Here is a 23,162-nt window from a genome sequence, read left to right as displayed (position 1 = left end):
GAGACAGTCAGACAGACATTTCTTGTTCATAGCTATGGGAGTCAGTATGTTAACATGGTACACTGGCATAGCCTGCCACTTGTAGTAAAGAAACTGAACAGCTTTATTTTAGACTTATCAAATACTGAAGCCATGTTTACTCAGACAATTGTCTCACATGAAATTATAGCAAGACTAAATTTCGCAATGTATCTTGATTGCAAGTGCAAAAGATATTTAACTGCTGTTATATAGACATGCTCGAAAACGACATCTTTATTTATTTCACATTTTGGACTTATAAGGATGTTACAAAACAATTTGGTCTTCACCAAATTTTAACAGTTATAAAACTAATCTAAGGGCCTGATTGTTGTCTGTTGATTCTTAGGGTCTAAATAAAAAATATCTTCCCATCCTTTGACGTTTTACTGATGCCTTTTTTTATGTCAACAGCGACTGAAAAAGCACTTAAACAGAAGTGAAACTGCAATTGCATTTGTGTTTTAGATTGAAAAACTTGACACATGGTAAATGTTTACATTTGCATATTCTCCTGCCATGAATTTGTCTACTTTGGTTATTAGAATATGATATTGCATATTGATGAAGGAACAGACGCACAAGATGTCTGCTGTAAATACAAATGCAAATCACTTAACAGCTTTTTGAAGATCTGCTCTGCACATTTGCATGTTTTATCAGACAAGTAAACCTCTAAAGATCAGGCCCTAAATGTACAAAACACACAATAAAGGAAAACTAAAATGGGAACAGTACTCACCAGCTGTTTCCAAAGTGTTTAAATCAGCCAGACGCTCAATAAATAAAGCCCATTACTTGTTGATAATCAGCAAGTATAAGCAAAGAGACATTGAGGTTTTCTTGTCTAGATGATATCAATATGCTAAGGGACAAAATATTAATAATGCCCTTAGATAATAAGTAAATATGTCCTAATACAATTTTTTTTATTTCTGATATGATTCCGATATTGTATGGGAATGATATCCACTGTTGATATCGGAATGGGACATCACTAAAGACAAATGTTTATTTCCATCTTAGGATATTAAAACATATGCCAGCAAAAAACATCTGTAACAGTTTCCTGTATTCCAAATAGTAAACATCTAATATAATTTATCCCAAGATCAGAACAGCTCGATATTAATTTATCTAGGCTTTAGCTAGTATGTTAAATGACATTACAGAATGGTTATTGTGGAACAGCAAATGAGTGTTTACGAGGTAATGATGACTCATATTCCATTGTCAAATGACGTTGATCTATGAAGCAAAAATCAAGCACAGTTGACATCAGTCGTATTTAAAGGTTTAGAGGAGGATTTTGATCAATTTTTGAAAAAACCCACCCTCTCCACCTTAAAAAAAAAATGCACATGCACAACCCTGTACCCACAATTAAAGAGCGTGCACAAGCCCATTTCTCCTCGTGAAAACTGTTTGAAAGTTGCTGTTTGCATCGTTCGTACAAGCTTACTTTTCAAAAGAAGATTTATAATTTTTCTATGTCAAAATCATGTCTGGTAAGTGTAAATGGGGACGAGCACATAGGACGGCCTTACATAAACATATCACCAGAATTATTGACGATTAGGAGGACCATTTATTTTGATGATCCACTCGGAAAAAGAAAATCCTCCACTATACCTTTAAATGATTGACAATAAACCTAAATGAATCAAAGTAACATTGTAAAAAAAAAACTGTTTGCCATAATAGTGCTGCAGCAACATGAGAGGCTAACATTGTCATGTAGCAAATGACCAAACAGAAAAAGTTGTCCCTGGAATATAAAGTGAACCTTTACTGTGCCACCTTGGAGCCCCTTTATAAGAAACTTTGTAATGGAACTTTGAAATGAAATATTCATTTTTCTTTTAAGTGAATCTCTTCTGCTGTCATCAATCTAGAGCGCCAGGGATTCATCAGAAATCCAGGATGAGCTGAATGAGAAGGTAGACAGACTCAAGGCTGAACTTGTGGTCTTCAAGAGCCTGATGAGTGACGTAAGTATTTGTTCACTGCTGCGATGATGTCACCGTCTCTTCCTCACCCTTTCATAAATCAAGATCTGAGTTTACTCTTCCACTCAAAGCCCACATTACAGCCGCATTTACTGTTTTCCCAGGAATTATCAGACAAAATGTTCTCATTTTACTTTTTTGTCTAAATAGAAAGACACACCCTTCCTTCCTTCCTGCTTTATTTGTTGACATGAAAATGTGAATTGTAATAATGCCCCTATGATAAGCCTACATTCGTCAAAGCAGAGGCTTAAGATCTATAGGACTTCCTTTCCCATACAAGCCTGTATTGTTTCCAGACAGGTGTGCTTTGCTGTGATAAAGTTAAAATACATAACAGAATTCAAAGCTGTTGTTGGTCACAAGTAAACAGCCAGGCTCTGTTATTTGTGTAAAATCTCTTGCTTATCTCCACTTTGCCATCTGTTTGTTGTCCGATTTTCATGGTACTTTCTGTTCTTTACCTCATCCCTGATGTTTGAATGCAGAGGCTGGTAAGTGGCAGATAATCAGAAATTTAGACAGCATAGATATTTTTTGTGTGTGTTTTAGAAGTTATAGTGGGTGTATGTGTTATGTGGGTGTTGATGTGATTTTGAATCTGGTGATCCAACAGTTGTTGCACCAGAGAGCAGATTGTCTTTTTATAGCTTGATGTCTGCTCCTGAAAACTTGTCTAATGTTTTTTATGAAATGCTTAAAATACATTTTTATAATTTTATATTCAAAGAAATATTGCTATTTCTTTACCTATTAAAATATGTATGATTCTGTTGTAATGGAATTTTCTATGTCTAACATAAGCAGAACAAGAAGAGAATGACAAGCTTCTGTAGCCAATTTCAAATAAATGAAAATATGCAGATCTAAGGATCACACTGAGAAATACCTTTTCATGAGCAGGCAGGATTTTTTTTTTATTGCAAACCGATCAGTAAATTGCAGAACTTAATAGGAAAAGAGTAAAAGAAAATGCTTGGACCGCAAATTATTGAAACCTAGGTCTGTAAAAAACAAAAATCAAAAAGGTATAGAGAAAAAAAAACATCCATTTTCATCTAACTGCTCTCCGTCATTTTGCAGGAAATGTCTGACCTGGACACAAAGATCCAAGAGAAAGCCAGAAGAGTTGACATGGACATCTGCAGACGTATCGACATCACGGCCAAGCTGTGCGATGTGGCTCAGCAACGCAACTCGGAAGACATGTCAAAGATGTTTAACGTCAGCCCAGCCAGGTCGCTTCCAGAGAAGGCACGTTTTTTTTTATTATTGTGGGGAAAAAAGCTGAAAACAAATGCAGCAAAAATAAATAAATAAATAAAAATTCTACAGAGAAAACATTTAGCTGTAATGAAACCAGAGCTGCCAGTTGCTCCTGGTTTAAACTGATCCATTCAGCACCAGCTGATGCTGCACTTACTGACCTCTCCGAAAGGTGCAAACGTACATGCTCACTTATGCACTTGGAACTGTGTAGAAACATGTAAATTATTTTTGTATACTTAATGCTTTTCTTAAAGGACTTAAAGGACATGCAAGTTTGGCAGGCAGTATATTTTAGTGTATATGAAAGTTTTTTCTATACTTTTCAAGCTAAAAATGTCCTGTCATTAGATCTTTTTGTCATTAACTTCAAGATATATCTTTGCTCACACTGAGGCTACAATTCAGTCTTTTTTCTTTCACTCTTATTTGTTCAAAATTACATTTTTCATTTCTTTAAACCTGTTTGTGTAAATGTTTTGTGAAACAGTTTATTTAAAAAATCTTAATGAATTTGCTAAAAATCTAAACATTTATTTAAATTTATGCTAGTTTAATCATGGAATTTTAATCTGGGACAAGCATTTTTTGTTTTTGTTTTTTTTTTCATCAACAACTTCATGCACCTTTAAAAAAATATGAAAATAGATACGGATAAAAGCTTTAACCCTTGTAGGCTTTCATGTAAAGCATGAAAAAATATACTTTTTTTTTTTTTTTTAGAATTGTGTGTTTTCTCAAGAAAACATGAGGCTTTAATCATTAAAACTACCTTTTATTAAGTCCAAACAAATAATAACTAAGGAATATTGTTTTCAGCAATTTTTTAAGAAGCATTTTTTTTTCAAAGGGACACAAAAGAGCAAGAAATGATAGGACCTGAAGTTACTTATTTATCTAAACATTGCTTTATCCTGGTTGAGTTCTGCACTTTAGCTAAAAAAGGGAAAACAAATGGTAATACAGACAGTAATAGATAGATGACAGTGTTTAAGCCCAGTCTAAGCAGAGCGAGTTGTGTCTTCTGCAGGGTGCCATGGCCTGCTGCAGGAGAAAGGAACGTAAGACCATCTCAGATGAGGAGAACTCCGAAATGGATGCCGAGCCAAGCACTTCTGAGGAGGAGGTCCCTGGATCGCTCAACATCACGGATGAGATGAAGCGCATGCTCAACCAGCTGTAAGTGACACCTCCCTCCTTATAAAGCTCCACAAGGAAAGTAGGAATCAAACTGAATGCATTTTGCAATTTGGACTTTCTAGATTTGGTTGTGTGCATTTCTTTATCTCCCTCTGCTGTTCATTTTTAATATCGCAACTAACAATCTGCACGTTTTTTTTTTTTTTTTTTTGGTGTTTATGTTGGCATTTATATGTTTTATGTATTTACAGTTGACCAATATTTTGTGATAATATTATGAGCTACTGCGGCTGCACCCTTTACTGCTAATATTCGCAATAAATGTCTTATTTTGACTTATTAATTTCCTATTTGCATGCAACCTTTGCTGAACCTGCTGGCTGTTACACTTTTCTATGCTTTCCTCCCTTTTCCTCTCTCCTTTTTCCTTTTTTTTCTCTGTCCCTGTCCCACGCAGACATTGCTCAGATAACTCATTTGTTGCTAGGCGTGAGACATTTGAAATCGACGACGACTGCGACAGTCTGACATGGGAGGAAAACGAGGAGACCCTGTTGCTGTGGGAGGATTTCACAAACTACAACATGCCATGCACCATCGCTGCAACGACCTGCACTGCCGCCTGCCCTTGCGAAGCCAGCGCCGAGGCTGCTGATCCGGTAAGCCCAGTCTGAATGAAAACACTTTCTTCAGACTTGTACCAGTAAGATATAAACTCGTGCGTGATAAATGAGGCCTCTGTCTGTGCTTTCTAAGGATTCGCAGGATGGAAGTCTTGGCAGCCTCATCGATGAAACAGAGTCACTATTTAAAAACAGGGAGAAGGAATACCAGGAGACCATCGGACAGATTGAGGTACACTGAAACACATATGATTATGTGATGAAATAAGAGAGCCTGACATCTCATAGAAAGCGTTCAACAACACACAAGAGTTAGAAATCTAAGTCAATCTCTGCTCAATCCAAAAAGAACTACTGTATTGAGTTGTATCCTGCCTACAAGAAACAATTGTTGGTGCTTTAAGTTTTTTAGTTTCTTTATTATTGTCAGTATTATAGTGACATCCGGATTACAGAGGCTTTAAATAAATCTGAGGAAACATCTGCAAAAGCAACAAAACATACATGCAAAGGTTTGTATGGACAAGACCAGTTATCCTCGATTCAGGACTAAAACCAACCAATCTGGCTTTCTCCTGCTGACACCCGTTTTACTTCAGCCCCTGTCACACCTTGACCTTCAGCCAGTGATTGTTGACATACGTTAAGTGTAGGTTATTCATAAGTCGTTTCATCTAGCTTATCCAAAAACAATGAGTAACTTATGCATGATATTTGACAGCTGAACGCATTTCTAACTTACAGCTACTGTATAATGGCTTATCGGCAGCACTTTGGTATAAAAGGGGGTTCACAGGAGGAAACCATCTGTACTCCTCCAGACTTCATCCCCATCATAGGTTGAGCGAGAAGGTGAGAGTAATGGTTCACGCCCGCGTTAACGCCCAACAAGCTTCCTACCAAACATGACGCTGACTGCAAACCTTCTGCAGTCTCTCTTTTTCTTTTTATATAAAGAAACAGCAGCTAGGTTAATACCGTAATCAAAGACATCTTTTTATGCAGGCCGGGTCCCTCCGGGCGCATGGCTGCCCTCCTCAGGACACTGGCTTGTGACGTTTCATGGGCATTATGCTGTCGTTGGACATAAGTTCTCGACTCGATGTGAAAACACTATGTATACGCCCAGAGTTGAAAAAATACATAGAAAGATCAGCGTATGTCAGTATTTTAGACGATTCTAGGACCTTAGGCAAACACTGGCTATGCCGTTAAGGTGTGCCAGGGGCTTCAAGGAATCACACCTCAAAAAAAAAAAAAAAGTAGGTTTGTTGATATAGTTAATAGTTTTAAAATCAATGTCCATGACACCATTTTGCAAGATTTAGTCATTTCATGCATTTGAAACTTTTGGAATAAATATTTTTAGCTTAGATGTTATTATTATTAGGACGCTTTCTTCATACATTACATCATCCAAGTCAAAGTCAGATGAAATGTTGTAATTCCTTATTTGCATTTTGGATGCATTTAGGAGTCTGATTCAACACGTCATCAGCTAATCATGTTGATATTTCTTCAGATGGAACTGGCCACAGCAAAGAGCGACATGACCCGACACCTGCACGAGTACATGGAAATGTGCAGCATGAAAAGAGGCCTGGATGTGCAGATGGAGACCTGTCGACGGATGATTAAAGGTGGCAGGAATTCTCCTTCTTTTAGCTCGGTGGCCAGCAGCGACTCAGGGAACACAGACGAGATCCAGGATGAGATCTCCGATAAGGATGCAGAGGCTGAAGTCCCGCTCAGCTGATGGCTGTGTGCCTGGGTTTTGTCCCATCTCCTGTTGTCATTGGAGTTTAGATATGAACAGTGTCATCCTGGCCGGAGGTGGAATAAGCTTAACATGGTGCAGGCTACTGGTGCTTTTATACTGTTTCTGCTGGTGGTGGGGGTGTCTCTGCTTCCTGAATGCAGACACCAAGCTGTGCTCTCTTTCTCGCTGCTGATTCCAGGGCTTCAAATCATTTTGCAGAGGAGGGGAAAAAAATATTTTAAACAAGCGGAAAAGTATTTTTTATCCAGTTAAGATCCTTTTATTCTAAAGGAATTGAATACAGTACATATTGTACTCCAACAAAAATTCACCAAAACTATAACTATACATCTGTGAGACTGAGAAACGTGTTTCTGCTGATTGATTTTTTGTGTGATTTGATCCCAGGTGTGGTATTCAGAGTCCAAATTTAAGTGTTCGGGTTTAAGTGTCTTCTGTCATGGAGACAAAGAGAAGTGGAAAGAAATGGTGTTGAAGTTCTGCTTTTTATCAAGGGAACTCTGCAGGCTTGCCAAAGTCAACAGAGGAAAGGAGCACAGCCCTTTTTTGTAAATGCACCGGTGCACTACTGAATTCTATGCAATTTAGCCAGCCTTATTGCTTTTTGAACTGGTTGCTACCCTTCTTTGCTTATCTTACAGCCATCTGCCTCTTCTAATTAAAGCAGGTATTTTTTATTTTATTTTACTATCTTTGTTGGGGGTATCAACTGGATTAGTGCTCATAAAAAAAATAATAATATCATAAAATAGGCCTTTGCGAAAGTATTTGTGACCCTTAAACTTGTTCACTTTTTGTTACATTTCAATCAAAAACATTAAAGGTATAGTGGAGGATGTTCTTTTTCCAGGTGGATCATCAAAATAAGTGGTCCTCCTAATTGTCAATCATTCTGGTGATATGTTTACGAAAGGTTGTCCTACGTGTTCGTCCCCATTTTCACTTACCGATGGTGAATCTGACATACAATAGTGGAAAAATCCAAAATCTTCTTTTGAAAAGTAAGCTTGTATGAGCAATGCAGGGGCGGATTTAGGAAATTTGGGGCCCTAGGCAAAGACAGGCAGGGGGCCCCCTGAGAAGAAAACCCATAAAACAGACCCATTCTACAGATAGAGAAATGTTAATAGAAAAGACATCCATTATTTGTTCTAGGTTTTGTCCCTCTCTTCTTGTCCCTTTTTCCTCTCTATCAGCGTTCTGATGGCATTTTAGCCAAAGGATTTTTATCAAAAACATAATTAATGTGCACAAATAAGGATTAGTTGTATTAACCATACATGGATACAGAGTTTTATGGGGCCCCCAGGAACTTGGGGCCCTAGGCAACTGCCTAGTATTGCCTAATGGTAAATCCCCCCCTGGAGCAATGCAAACAGCAACATTTAAACAGAGGGTGCACAAGCAGAAATAAGCTCCTGCCTGCTCTTGCACAGTTTAATAGGCGTTCCTTCTTGGGAGCGAAGACAGGGTTGTGCAGGTGCATTTTTTTTAAGGTGGAGAGGGCGGGTATTTTCAAAAATTCATAAAAATCCTCCACTATACCTTAAATATATTTTATTGGGATTGAATGTGGTTCACCAACACAAAACTCCATATCAGTAAAAATCTATGTCAGTATCCATAATTCTAAGGTAGAAGCAATAAAATACTTAGTTTTACATTTTGACAATGTCATTATTGTCATTTCTTTAAAAATATAAATCTGAAAAGTGTGTCAGGAATTGATGTTCTGCCCTTCTGCATTACATCTTTGCAGAACCTGCAAATCTTTTGGAGTGTCCTTTCCATGTTTGCATTAGAGGCTAAACTTTTGCACATTCATCTTTTCAAAATATGCCAAACTAAAAGAAACTGGATGTAGAGTTTCAGTTAGCATTAATTTTTGAAGTCTTGCCACAGTTCCTAAATAAATGTATGTGTAGGGTTGGTAGCTCTCCATACTCAAGTGTTTTGCAGCCTCTAATAGGTTTATCCTTGGCTGCTGAAAAAAAATCCCCATTAATTGAAAGTTTTTTATGGTGATGCTTATTATTTTTCTGCCTTACCATTATTTTTTTTATATAGATAACAAATATTTCCATCTGATCTCCTCTAAATAACCGGAGTTGCAGAATACAAAAAGAATAATTGTCCTGTCCAAGTTTGTAGCTCTCTGCAGCTCATCTATAGTAACCAAAGCTCTCTTGGCTGCTTCATGCTCGCCTTTTTAGGGCTGATGCATAAAATCCCAATAAAACACATTGATGATTGTGGCTGTATCATAATAAATGGTGAAAAAAGTTAAAAAAATATGACTGCTTTTCCAAGGCAGAGTGATTGTTTGCCAGGTTTAGCTTGCTATTGATGCAGGCAGTGCTCTGCTGTTACTCACATCTGCTTCACTGTGGAAATGCCACTCGTGCGTTGTGCCCCTAATTTGCACAAATCAACACTTAGTTGCTTGAAAATGGGACACAACTCATTTCTGATTTTTATGCTGAAACCAAAGGGCATATTTTATTTTTTAAGCTTAAAAAAATAGTAATTTTACTTGTCAATATCATGCTGTCTTGCAGAGTCCTCTGCAGGAGAGCAGATTCCTTATTGCTTCGTTTCTTAGAACAGGGCTAGAAACCTCAGTCTGTACTTAATGTCTGTCAGCATGCGATTGGATATACCCCAGAGGCCTTTTTTTTGTTTGTCATTTTGCTGCAGAATGGTAAAATAATTCAGCACAGATTCTAATCAATGGATGGAGAGACAAAAGGCTTTTTTGTTTGTTTTAATCATATGTTTATTTTTAAATGTGATTTAATGGATCCAAGTTTAAGAGCTACTTCTATCTTTAAGATTTTCGGTGGGCAGAATATGATGAAGCATGTTTATAAGTGGGAAAGAAGTTCTGGGTCTCTTTTAACATATACTTTGAGCAAAACAAATGTATTTCTGACTGTTTACTGTCTCGTTATATTTTACATTTAAGAAAATGTGTATTCTTTTTAACCAAACTGTGTTAACCATTAAGCTTTGTTGCTATTTTAGCTTTTAATAACCTAAAACATAACATTTTTGCAGTTATTTTTTTAACAACTGACTCAAGAGAACGTTTTAGAGCAGTCTGCTTAAGGGGGAATATGTCAAACTGTTTGTATAAAACCAGCCTGATCAATAACAAAGAGCCATTCTGTTGTTTCTGCTGGACATTACTCACATTACTTAATGACTGTATGGACGTAGCATTCATGAACCACAGGTCTGATGTATTTCTGGCTCCTCCGATCATCACGTTACCAGCCAACCTAAGCAATCTTCTTTGTCATAAAGAATAAACCCAGGATTAATAATTCTGACTTGGTAAAGTTGTGTAAACTCATTCCCAGTGCACATGCCAACCACTGATTTTTTCCATTGTCCAAAACTCCTGCTAAGTACTAAATGTCAGGTATAACATCTTGACCCTCTCAGTCAAAGCAGGTTTCCTTTTTTTTAGTTAAAAAAGCTTTAGCTCTTATTTGCTGAATGTAGCTTTACTGGAAGCCTCTAAAGACCTTAAATAATGTAGCTGTTAAAAACGCAGGGACACATGGTGTTTGGTTACATGCTGGGAACCTAAGTGTGAGTTTTTGCTTTACTAAACAAGTTTTCAAGCTTGCCACCAAGGCGTATGTAAATTTGCGTGATATGAATGTTTCATACTAAACAAAAAAATGGGGTTTTATACAAGGATGTTTTTTTTGATAAAGTCTGGGAATTTTTTTCGTTAAAATTTAATCTTTGCTAGTAAACATTTCTGCTGTTTTAGGAAGGTCCAAGCTGCAGCAATATTTGCATAGAAGATGCTGAACTTTTATCAAGTCCCCTGTTTTGATGTTTATTTTGCCTCAAAGGTAATATCTTAATTTCAATTGGCTGTTGTTTATTTATATTCTTTACTCTTAGATTTGTAAGTTTATTATTTTTTTCTAATATTTTTGTTGAAATTATTTATATGGTAAACTCATGAGGGTGGTGGGCTGTCTTAGTTTAAAACTGATGAATGTATTTAGTTCATTTTAGGGTAATGTTAAATAAAGTGGTGGATTGGTAATAAAATGTTGTGCATTGTATTTTTTTTAATCTTTTAAATGTTATTATTCCTTTAAAGAGTGATTTCAGAGACTGTGGTGTTTATATGATTCTAATAAAATTAGAAGGTCCTGGGTTAAAATTCCAGTCTGGAGGTCTCTGCAGAAGGGTTTCCCCCTCCATAAACACGACTGACAGGTGATGCTTGTAATTCGAAGGTTGCTGGTTTAAATCCCTGCTCACTCGGTCTCAGTCATTGTGTCTTTAGGAGAGACGCTTCACCTACATTGCCTTCCTCTGGCAAAGAAGTCTGTCAGTGTGCCCCGGGTTAGCTGTGGCTACAATGTAGCTTGACACCATCAATGGGTGAATGACTGAATGTAATGAAAAAGTGCTATTTAAGTTTGGGCCATTTACCATTTGGAGATTCTAAATTAACAAAATATATTTCTTTATTTTGGCTGCTGTGATATTATTACAATATCAGTATAAAACAAAAGAAAGGCCTTAGATAAGACTGCCAGGAAAACCCACAACATAAGCCTTTACAACCTTATGATTATTTTACCAACTTCTTAGAGCTCATTTAACTAGACATGCAGAATTACACAGAAACAGCAACATCAGTCATTGACAAATGCTGTAATCAATGTAACCCCTGTTATGTTTATTGAAACAATGGAAATACGGTTAAAAGTCATAACACTGTTTTTAAATAAAGTTGTATTTTACTATAAATTGATAAGGAGTTGCTGTCCACCCCTAGGTGTGAGTATGTGGTTGCTCTTCTTTGTGATGAACTGGCAACCTGTCCAGGTGGAACATGCTTGTGGATGTGTGTGTATATATATATATATATATATATATATATATATACACTACTCAAAAACTTAAAGGAAAACTTTGTAATCAGAATATAGCATCAAGTTAAATAAACTTCGGGGATATTGATTTGGTCAGGTAAGTAGCAGACGACAGCGTAGAGGAAGGCTGAGGCCAACACAGATCAGTAAAGAATAGTTAAACTATAAATATAAATATATATTTTTTTTATAGTGACAAGTTTCAGTTAAGGTGTGCAGGGTATGTTTATTCAAAACCAAGCTCATGCAAGATAATTCAGAAATATGCTGACAAGTTCATAGCTTAGACAAACTTTGTCATTTAAACAATAAACCCACAATTTTCAGGGGTTTTTTTGTGATGCAAATAATCTATTTTCTCTTTCAAAGCATGTAAACATTTAGTGATATCAGAGTTCTTTTCCCTTATAGCACTGGTTTGCCTAATCTGTTAAAGGAGTAAAAAAAATAAACTTAAACAGTATTTTTTTCCACAAATTTATTAAATCAAGCAAATTCAGAGCACACCTGCTAAAATCATCAAAACCGATCACCCCCAAATATTCCAATCTCAATGGTACTTATTAAGTGTAATAGGTAAAAACAGCTTAATCTTGATAAAACTTTAAGAAATTTGTCATTTATAAAGAGTTAAAATTTAAATAGACATTTATTGTTTCTGATTGAATAAGTAGGAGCTGATTTATTTTGCAAGGACAGTACTCCCAGTTTGTCAAATTTAGCTAAAGATAAACTTCAGGTGGAAATTTATACTAGTTATGAGCGATTTGCACGCACGAAGCGTGCATCAAGCACATAATGTCCAGATCTTTCATATTGGATAACTTTTAGCCCTCCACTTCAAGAAAAGCAATCCTCTTGGCCAGGCTCTCTTCACCGTACTTTTCCTGCAGCATCCGACGGACAGTAGGATCGGTTGAATGCAACAAACCATCGTCATGGCGATTCCAGAGAGGTGCAGAGACAAATGACGGATTCAAAAGCAAATCAACTGCAGAAGCGAAGTCTCCGCTGGTCTTTAGCAAAGCTTTGGTCACACTGACCAAGTCCTAGAAAGACAAATTCAAAAGAAACTATAAACTTAGTGACAGCACTGGAGTACAACGGCCAGCTGCAGCACTCACCCTGTTGGTCTGGTTCATCAGCTCTCGGATTCGCTGCTTGTCCTCCTCTAACTGCACCTGAGTTAGAGAAAAGGTTGCGTCCTTGTCCTTTGATGACGACGAGTGAGATGGAGCTGCTGAGCTTTCACCAACCACAGACTGAGAGTCATCTTGCTGAGATTCACTGTCGAATATGAACAGGTGAGCCTTTGAAGAGGCTCTGATGGGCCGGGAAGAACCAGCATCGGGGCAGCTATTGTTTGGAACAGAGTTACTACTGGAGACCTGGCTTTCTGGTACAGTTCTTTGCGGGCTGGATCCGCTGCTTTCAGGGGGAGACTCGGCACCGGGCGGATGTGGGGTCGGCTCTGATGGCTCCGGAGCGCCTGCTGATGAAGTTGTTCCGTCGTTGTTGAGGAGAACTGAATCCTCATCCTTGTCAGACTATGGAAAAAAAAGTGTGTAAATAAATTTGCCATTCGAATGTATCTGCATACACACGCACATAAATGATTTATGAAGCATTACAGTCAATTCCATTTTCTTTGCAGTCTTTTGCCCTGTTTATTTTTTTGCACTGGATTAATCCCTGATCTAATCTACGATTTTCTTGATTTAGCATCTGTTTCTTGCTGTGTTCACTCTTCTCACCCTCATCTGAACCTCAGAGACAATTTATCTTGGTTGCAGACTAATTCTGTTTCTAGAAATAAATCATTTACATTTTGTTTCTTCATCTTTTTAAGGTCATCATCTGCTGGAATCTTAAATAAACACAGCGGTTCAAAAACAATGTATACAGCTGCTGGCTGCAGTGTATGTCATGCACTAGGATCACAGGAATCTAGATTGGAAATATTTGCAAAAAAATCAAATTTAAGTGTTGCAGAAAAATCTGATGTAGTGTTACATGGGTGTATGAAAATTAAGAACTATAAATAAAAGATGATTACATGAATTTAAGACTATTTTTATAGCCTTAAACTTTGATTTTCATCTGTAAGAGACTTTAAAGACCCACAGAGACAGTGTTTAATGCCTTACACATAGAAAAAAAAAAGTAATTAGCAAATCAGACAGCAAAGAAACAGAAATTAGAGTCAGCAAAAGAAAATCTGATTGGTGAGTCTCTAAACAGCACTTTCCATTTAATGGTATCAATGGTACACTAGCATAGTGAGAAATTGAAATTGGAGCTAATATGCTCTGATCTTTGTGACTGTGTTTGTAGCTCTACCTCAGAACCATCTTCAAACTCCTTTGTAGCCATTTCAAGAATTCCCAGCTGTCTTTTCTCTTTTTTCTTTGTTGCTTTATGTGGGGCTGAGTTAGGCTCATCTTAGGAAAAACAATATATACATATTAGAACATTATCCAGTAACTCTTGGTAGTGAAAAAGAAATTAAGAGTTGATAGAGTCTCTACTTTTTCATCATGTAATGATGCCAAACCTGCTTGTGCTGATTTATCCTCAGCATCATGGCTGTCCTGCTCCTCATCACTCTCCACCACAGCTGCTGCCTTCCTCCCTTTGGCTTTCTTCTGAAGAGTCTCTTCTCTTGGTTGGGCTCTTTGATTAGAAGACTTCCCGGCATATTTTCTTTTTCTCAAGGGTGGAGGAGATGGTGTTGACTGCTCAGCGGTGCTCGAGGATGATCTTAGTTTTTTCACATAAGACTCAGGGGATGAAAAGGATGCCTCCAGGTCAAGCTGCCTGCGTGTAAGCCGACGCCGTGGTTGTTCCGTTAACGGGGAAGGCTCCTGCTTTTTTTTTGGTCTTTTAGTTGAGGAAGTTTTACTTGACGATTTCTGTTGAGCTGGAGGGGGACTTTTTGGTAAAACAGGTGTTGGAGACGCTTCTCTCTCTGCTTCTAGGATCTCTGTGCTGGCTTGGTTATCTGTCTGCTCCTCAGTTATGCGACAGTGAGAAGTTTCACCTTCAACACTTTCAGACTGAATGTTTATATTTTGTTTTTCCTTAGTTGTTCGGTTCTCTTCCACCCCAAAATAAGCCGGTTTCTTAGTTTCTGCATCATGAGATGTGCTTGCTGCTGCTACTGACTGCTCATCGATCTGTGGAAAAAGAAAAGCAATTCTTTCTGTTTGTCTTGACTTAAAACTATCAAAATATTTTTTATTTAAATCCTGACATTAAATATTTTTAAAAAGCGAATAAGTTAGGACTTATCCCATTAGTTACCTGAGTTAGGTCTGAATCTGCAGAAGCAGGAGTGATGGTTGCCTCACAGGAATTTTTCTCAGCATCAAATTCCTGAATGCATTTCACCTGAAAGCACAAACATGACAGGCTACCAATAATCCAAAGGTATTCAATAGCAGAAAAAAGGCCTAAAATAGAAAAGATAATAAAGGGATTTTCTATTCTATTCCGTCTCTTCTGCTCCTTCTTGTGGTGCATTGCTGCCCCCCTCAGGACACTGGCTTATGACATTTCATGGGCATAACGCTGCAGGTTGTTAAGCATAAGTTAGGCTGTCGTTGGAAATACGCTCTGCTCGTTATGAATACTCTATGTATATGCCCAAAATTGAAAAAAAAATAAAAATACTTAGAGTTCAGCGTATGCCAGTGTTTTAGGAGATTCTGGGACGTCAGGCACGCTGGCTAAATCGGCGAGGTGTGACAGGGGCCTGAAGACTTTTTTCAGAGTATATTAGGTACAAATATCCCTGATCAACCCTTTATCTCTTTAATTCCAAATAAAATGTGAATACAGAAGCTTAACATGATAATAACATGCTTTAGACAACCAACACCTTGTTTATGTGCTTTCCTTGCATCTTATTTTAAGTGCGAAATTGTTAGAGTGTATAAAATACAAAAATACAACAAAAAAAAAAAAAGATGGCCTTTTGACTATTTCTTTGAACAGTACAGCAATTAGCAAGGCCTGTGGTTTTAGTCAAGTGCCTCTTTTTTTTCACTTGCCTTTTAGGAAACAAATCCGCAAGATGAATAGAAAAATAAATAAAAAATAAAAACAAACACATAATTATCAGTAAAAGCAATAATTGAGTTGGTATCACATTTGGAGTTACTTTTTTAGAGGTATAGAGGACAATCTTTTATTTCCGCGTGGATCATCTAAATAAGTGGTCCTCAAAATTGTCAATCATTCTGGAGATATGTTTACGTAAAGCTGTTCTAGGTGCTTGTCCCATTAGCTATGTTTTTCTAAGAATGTGCACTTTTTTTTTTCTTTTTTGAGTTTGCAAAAGTGGCACTAGTGGCTTCTTTTATGGACAGTAGGCTGACGGGAAAGGAGGTATGAGAGAAGGAGAGACGGGAAAGGAACACAGCTCGGATTCGAACTCAGGTCGCCCGTGTCGAGGACTAAGGCCTCATGCCGCCCTGGCGTCCTCTTCCACAACATCTTCGTCCCCATTTTTCCTCCTCTAAATAAAAAATGACACAAATCTCTCCTCTCGCATCTTTCCACTGTCAATAGCATTCCTTGACAGGGTTGTTTCTAGGTCATCAATTTAGAGCTACTTGGTCCTATGTAATTTCCCATTGGGAAATACTGCTCACCAGTTGCTAACTTGCGAACCTTCCGCCACAACCATCCCGCCCCCTTGATAAACGACTAATCACATTTATTTTATTCACTTGTGTAAAGTTGGGCACCACTCGGGAAAATTCTGAAATGCAATGGTTGGAAAGGCTGCTTCCCTACGACTTTAAGTTACCTGTTTTGAAATAAAAAATCCGGATAAAGCTGAATAAGCTGACTCAAAATAACTGCGCTCCACTCACATTAAGCTTTTTTCCCCTGAAAAAGAACCAGGCTGCATGGATAGCTCTATTCCTACATCACCCTTTTTTTTTTTAGGGAATATTCTGTATTAACTCAAGAGTATATTTCTCTGAATAAAAATGAGCAATATGAAAAGTAGAAGAATAAATTAGATTGAGGCCTCAGTGTTAGCACAGACCTACATCACCAATGAATCAAACTTTTTTTTGTATGTTTGTTTTTAAGACATACAAATACTAATTTAATGGTACACAATGCATTTCATAGTAAAAAATATTTGAGCTTAAACTCTAAGATATGAGCAAAACATATGATATTAAGCAGCTGGTGATATCAGATCATGAAAAATCCAGTTTATCTGCATCTAAAAACATTAGATAACACGGAATATTTAACTGTGATAAAACAATGAGTGACCCTCTTCAAACAAACAATTTTACAGCACTGTGATTACCTCCTTCTCGTTCTCTGGCAGTTTGTCAGTTTCTTCTCCAATTTCCGTCTCTATAACTCCAGGCTGTTTCTTTGCTAGTCTGTCTCTGTATCTTGATTTCATGGACTGCCAGCTGTGACTGGTCACTTGCTGCTTCTCCATCTCCTGCCAAAGCCGGTTTCCCCCTGTCTCTCCCTTGCGCTGGTTGATAAAATTCAAAATGGCAGCATCATCTTCAGGGGTGTACGCAACTCTGCCTGAGTAAAAATTAGACATTACATAGAAATAAAATACAAGTTTAAAACAAATAAGAAACTTTATGCAACTAAAGCTAAATGTCCATCAACATCATCAACAGGCATTTGTCTGCTTTAAAGTTTATTTAGTATATTCTACTATTTTGTATTATTTGAAGGTCAAAATAATCACTCGGTTTTCAGCAGATTATTACACATGCAAATGGCCTAAAGTACAACATGAAACGAGTCGTGACATGTTTATTTTACAGGTTGCATCTAAGATATGTTTTGTTTTTTACCGTGACATTTTTTTTTTATGACAGAATGAAGTAATATGGAGACAGTGACGTTTGAACCAAGCAGCTTATCTGCTTATGAAGAAGCTTCTAATAAAGTTTTTATTTTTTTCAAAAAAAGCAAAATATATAGAAGAAAAAAGGCTTGGGCCCAGAATGTTTCACCTGTGAGTGCAGAGGGGCTACCCCCACTGCGGTTTAATCTTGGAGAGACTCTGTTGGTCACTACTGGGTTCAGCCTGTAGTCTTCCAAATTCAGCTGCTCCTCCTTCTCTATGCAGTCATGGATGTACTGGGTGGAAACATAACTGGCAATGGAAATAAATATCAGTCATATAGATAATGTTTACCATACCACTCCTGTGTCTGTACTATATTTTCAATAATGTCCAACACCCACCGATGAGCATCGGATGCAGAAATAGAGGTCTTCTCATCAGGATCAATCAGCAGGATAGCTCCTGGCTTCTGCACCTTAGATAAAATCCCTCCTCCGGATGTGATGAGTGGCTGCAGCTGACGTTTGACTGGACCAGGTCGTAGGAAGAATGTCATGGGTTCCCCCTCCACAGTCCAAAAGAGAACGGGTGAAATCGGCTGTTTGTATGACATTTTAAAAAGAAACCTGGGGGGAAAAGTAAAGAAAAAAACAATTAACAAATAAAGAAGAAATATTTGAGCAAAAAAATTTAACTTTGCTGAAAAATATCAGCAGCATCAATTTGTCCACATAGAGAGCAATACACCAATATTCAGTCTTTCAAGCATCTCCCTTCAAGTAAAAAGTGATAGATAATATTGATTCACATTTTTCTTTAAGGCCAAGGGAAAAATTAACATGCCTGTAGTCTTACATGTCAACATAATTAATAGTAAAAACATCATTTGTAGCAGAATAAAAAAGTAAAAAAATTGCCACAAACTGTTAGTAGATTCTCTTTATTTTGTGTGGTGGTTAATGTAAAAGATAAGTGTTAAAAATTGCATGTTTTAAATGTTCCCTCAATTTGATTTAAGTGTTCAACTGCTTTTATTGGCAGTTATGAAGATTTATATCAAGTTTCCTAATTTAACTCCAACCTTGTCTATTTTAGTGAGGCTTCATATATTTGCTAAATGAATAATTTGATGAGCAATTCAAATATGTACATTAAGTGCGCTAGTTTTTATTTATTTTTTTGTTATTAATAAATTATATTGAAGGACTGGTCCCACATAGTAAACATGCAATGTTCAATTATAAGTGTTGCAGTGGATAAACAGAGCTTTAAAGGCATGCATGTCTTTCTGCTTTAGGTTTACACTAAGCATAGACCCCATGAGTAGTTTATCCATCTACAAACACAAAAGAAAATCATAATTATTTCATCCAAAAGGATTTAATTAAAATGTTGCTGCTGATCTTTTGGTAATAAAACAACTTAGCTAGTTTCTGACCATTATCACCTTCAAAAAACAATTTATGCTGAAATAAATACGATCAATCAATATATATTTAAGGAATAGAAAGCCTGAATGAATGTAGCCAAAAATAACTATCAGTCATTTATTGCATTTAAGGCAGTGCAAGCAGCAATGGTCAATTGATAATAAATACACTTGTGATAAACCGTATAGCTACTATAGGTTTTCGCACAATAAAGGTTTGTGTGCGTTTCTGTAGCCAGGCGAAAAAAAAAAAAATGAAAAAACTAGAAGCGTGTTTAACAGTGACTGAGTTATTCACAGCGGATATTGTGTTAGGTAAACTTTCACCGTCAACTACATCAGGTTAAAACACGTTAATCGGAATCTGACTCTAGGCAAACCTTTAGGTTTTATTGCAGGTTTTAACTGCAAACAAAGCAGTAATAATCAACGCCATGCAAAAAAGTAGCACGTCTAATTTAATACCTTTCCCGCCTCGATGGTAACCAAAACAAAACTTACTTCCGGTTAATCCCTCTTCCGCTTCGTCTTCTTCTTCGCCGTTTGCCCCAAACGCTAGGTCAGCATACTACCGCCACCTACTGCAGCAGTCGTCTTGTTGCATCATCTGTATTGATTCTTCTTCTTGTTTTTTATGGCGGTTGGCAAGCAACTTAGTAATGCACATTACCGCCATCTACTGGAATGGAGTGTGGATCGGGATGCTATATATAAATTCTCCCACAAAAAAGAATAATAATTAAGTTAATGCATCTTATTTTCTTTCTAACAATTTCTTCTTCTTAAGGTAATTCATTAAATTAAAAAAATGTTTAGAAGTAGAAAGTTTGTCCAAAATATCTTGTATATTTATTTGCAAATGATTTTCTTGTAATCGACTAACTAATTCCCTTCCCTCAACAGAACATGTTTTACTGTCTCTTCTTGAAAACAAAAAAAACAATTTCCCGTTCGATGTATTCCCATTTAAAATAATGAACTATTTAACCTTGTATGATCAACTTTTCTTTGAATACTGTAAAGCCACATTCCAGTTCTATCCTCTTACCACTGCTTTTCCCATCTTTCCTTAACCTTTTGTTTGATGATATATTTTATTTCTTCTTTATTAAATGATATCAATATATCAATATAACTATTTTTTGTAGCTTGTTTTGCATATTTATCTGCCAACTCATTTCCCCTTCCTATATGTGATGGTATCCATGTAAAAATAACTATAAAACCCATTGCCTGAATTCTATAAATAAAAAAAATTATCTCTAATAAAAAGTTTGGTCTACTAATAGAATGATTATTTAAATCTGTATTGATTAAAATTTAGATTACCCTTTATATCTGATTGTACTGAATGAGGACCCATGATTACCCTTTTCCCAATACTGATGTATCTACTATTGTCTCTGGTCAAATCCAGGTGATATATTACATATTAAAGTTGTTTGTCCAATTTCTAAACTACTTATTTGAAATTCATTTATTTTCTTTTTAATGATCCATCCCAAGCTCCTCATCTTTCCCAATATGAGTTTAAAATTACTGTTGGATCATCAAGGGTATTTCTCTGTAAATTTAATTAAACATTTATTTCTAACAGTGTTCTTCTCAAATCCAAAAGCTTTTCTATCATATCTACCTAGAGAACTACTGTTGGTGTGGTTTTAAATGCTCCTGTATAGTTTTAATGCCGGATACAGAATGATGTCCAATTTAATCAGATGTGTCTTTGCTGCTGATCTGAAAATTATGCAACCAAAATATATGTATTATCTGATCATTCCTGTGTGAATTAGATTTATTGATCCCCTTTCTAGTCCCCAGTCACTGCGGCTCAAATATTTATCTTTTTTTATTCATATATATATATTTTTTCTGTATGTATTTTCCATTTGATCTTTTCATCAAACCGAAAACCTAAACATTTTATACCCTTTACCTGTTCTATGTCTTAAATATGTAATTTAACTAACATGGAACTCCCATTACTCTATTTGAAAAATAACTCTTTGTACTTTCTTTATAGTAAAATATAAAATGCTCCCTCTTCAATAAACTCCTGTATTATCTGCAAAAGATTAACACCCCATTTCTTTACTATTAATCAAACACATCTATCAGTGTTAAAAACAATAGTGAACCTTTTTGTTTTGCATGTTGGCAAGAAACTGTTGATGATCATGTTAAACCGATTACCTACATTTTCTTTAAAAAAGATTTGAATTACTTTTCGACTATTTTAGCAATATATTTATTATAATTTTTCTAAATTGTTCTATAATATAACTCTCATTCTAATATTTCTTACATTTTAAAAATCAAATTCACTATTGTTTAAATTCTCTCCACAAAAATCACATTTTCCTGTATCTTCGTTTTGTAAGTAGAGTACAAATCATTGTGTGACCAAATCTTCTAAATCTATCTTCTCATTTGTTTCTCCTTCTTGTTATCACCTTCTGGTGTCATTTGACTCTCCTGATATCATCTTCCTTTCTCCCTTCATCCTATTCTTTCTGACACTTTTTTTTTTTTTGGTCAACTCTTGTGTAATTTTGCTTGTGGGGAGGAATAATAATTCAAATTAGCAACAATCATGACCTATTTAAGAAAAATTACAATTTTGGGATAAAAAAAACAAGATCTGTTTGCTGAGTTTGAAACACTCCTTCTAATCAGCCCTCCGTCCCCCTGAGGCTGAGAGCTGAGATAGATTACTGCTCCACTGTTTTCAACACCTCATTATAAAGGCATTTCGGTCCTTTAAAACCAAACCTGATGTTTAAAACACAAACACAATTCATTTTTCACAGGATCTCATATGATTAATTCCAGTCAGTGTTAGTGTTGGGAGCTCATGAGTAATATTGGGTTTGTGGAGAGGCTAAAAATGTTACAATCTGATGACAGGCACATGGTTTTTCTGCAGCGTAATGGAAAACTTTGACCTCTGAATCTTCATTTCCCCTTCTTCCAGTTGTCAAAAGTTATTAAAGTTCCTAAAAACTTTCCCCTTCTTTTTCTCAGTACTGAATAGAAAAGAAAGAGTAGAGAAAGTCAGTTTTATGGGCTTTTAAAATTTTAACAGTAATCTTTTTGTACATTATTCCAAAAATAAATGTCACTTTTAGTAAAAGAGGAATGCTCAGTTATTGTCTACAGACACGTTCTCTGCCTACTTGATGTCATTTTGCTTTATTTTTTAAAACACAATTAAAACAATGGAAGTTATTCAACTGCAGGATTTCAACCTGTTTTTATTTTTAAAACTGAATAAGAGACATTTATGTTCATACTCATTTAGATGAGTTAATAATAAGTTTACCCCCTTATTTATTGTTTATACTGATGGTCAAGTCTCTCTATGATACATTTATCCATCCAAAGTTAGTTTTACAGACAGACATTTGTTGGCTCCTCTACTTTCTCAGAGTAACCAAAGCCAATCTTCAAAGAGACAAACTGAAGCTTTTTTGAAAAAAGAGACGAAGAGCAGATTGTTATCCTGTCTGTTATTAAGAGGGAGAGAACCATTTCTCTAATGATGCAGATCTAAAAGAAATCATGTGATAAGCCTGCTGCAAAATGACTGTGAATGTGGACAGATCATTTGAATAATATAATTGCGTAACAATCATTCATTATTATTCTCAGAAATTATAGTATTCATTATTTTTATATGTCATAAATACTATAATGTTATAGAACGTATATGTATGGTCATTTAATATTTGTTAATATGTTGCTGCTCTTGAGTGGAAAAAAGTCAGTTTGACGGATATGGTGATAGTTTGATGAAAGTTTAAGGTTAATTCATTAAAAACACCAGATCAAGCCTTAGTCAAGCAAGATCAAGATCAATCAAGTAGTGTTATTTTAAATTCAGTTTGTGACATACATTCCAACAGAATAAACAGAATTTAAATGCCCCTGCCAACAGCACCTCTGTTTATAGATGTTCTTGCTCAGCCTGTTTTTCAGTGTAGCCCTGTCTCTCTGTGACTGGCTGTTTGTGCTCTCTTTCATCCTCTGACGTGCGAGCTGGCTCGGAGCTCATCGGCCTGTGTTTCCTGGACAGGGCCGCCTGTGGAGCCGATTGACAGTTGCCTTTTATATCTCTGCTTCATTTTCTATCTCTG

The 23,162-nt window shown here is 36.3% G+C and overlaps 2 protein-coding genes across 3 annotated transcripts in view; one reads left to right on the top strand and one right to left on the bottom strand.

The window, feature by feature from the left end:
* The window catches only part of LOC107087549 (intermediate filament family orphan 2-like), a 30,174-nt gene extending 22,240 nt beyond the window's left edge, over positions 1-7,934 (top strand). Inside the window, exons 3-8 of one of the 2 annotated variants that reach the window (XM_015379195.1) lie at positions 1,917-2,012; positions 3,114-3,284; positions 4,327-4,475; positions 4,894-5,095; positions 5,193-5,291; positions 6,582-7,934. In XM_015379195.1, coding sequence (XP_015234681.1) covers positions 1,917-2,012; positions 3,114-3,284; positions 4,327-4,475; positions 4,894-5,095; positions 5,193-5,291; positions 6,582-6,815 — 951 coding nt within the window. In that variant the 3' untranslated portion in view covers positions 6,816-7,934. The remainder of the gene's footprint in view (positions 1-1,916; positions 2,013-3,113; positions 3,285-4,326; positions 4,476-4,893; positions 5,096-5,192; positions 5,292-6,581) is intronic. The other variant, XM_015379196.1, reaches the window with a different exon arrangement.
* Positions 7,935-12,408: 4,474 nt separating this feature from the next.
* terf2ip (telomeric repeat binding factor 2, interacting protein) lies at positions 12,409-18,219 on the bottom strand. The gene is made up of 8 exons (XM_015379130.1): positions 17,999-18,219; positions 17,764-17,906; positions 17,085-17,320; positions 15,053-15,139; positions 14,304-14,925; positions 14,090-14,190; positions 12,874-13,296; positions 12,409-12,798 (listed from the first exon to the last, which is right to left on the bottom strand). Exons 1-8 carry the CDS (start codon positions 18,208-18,210, stop codon positions 12,577-12,579), a joined length of 2,046 nt encoding a protein of 681 aa, XP_015234616.1. The 5' UTR covers positions 18,211-18,219; the 3' UTR covers positions 12,409-12,576.
* Between the last annotated feature and the right edge of the window lie 4,943 nt (positions 18,220-23,162).

This window comes from Cyprinodon variegatus, unplaced genomic scaffold (assembly GCF_000732505.1).
Source record: "Cyprinodon variegatus isolate N-32 unplaced genomic scaffold, C_variegatus-1.0 Scaffold186, whole genome shotgun sequence".
Classification (NCBI taxonomy): Eukaryota; Metazoa; Chordata; class Actinopteri; order Cyprinodontiformes; family Cyprinodontidae; genus Cyprinodon; species Cyprinodon variegatus.
Note: the sequence above shows the minus strand (reverse complement) of the source record. Positions and strands in the feature narration are given on the sequence as shown.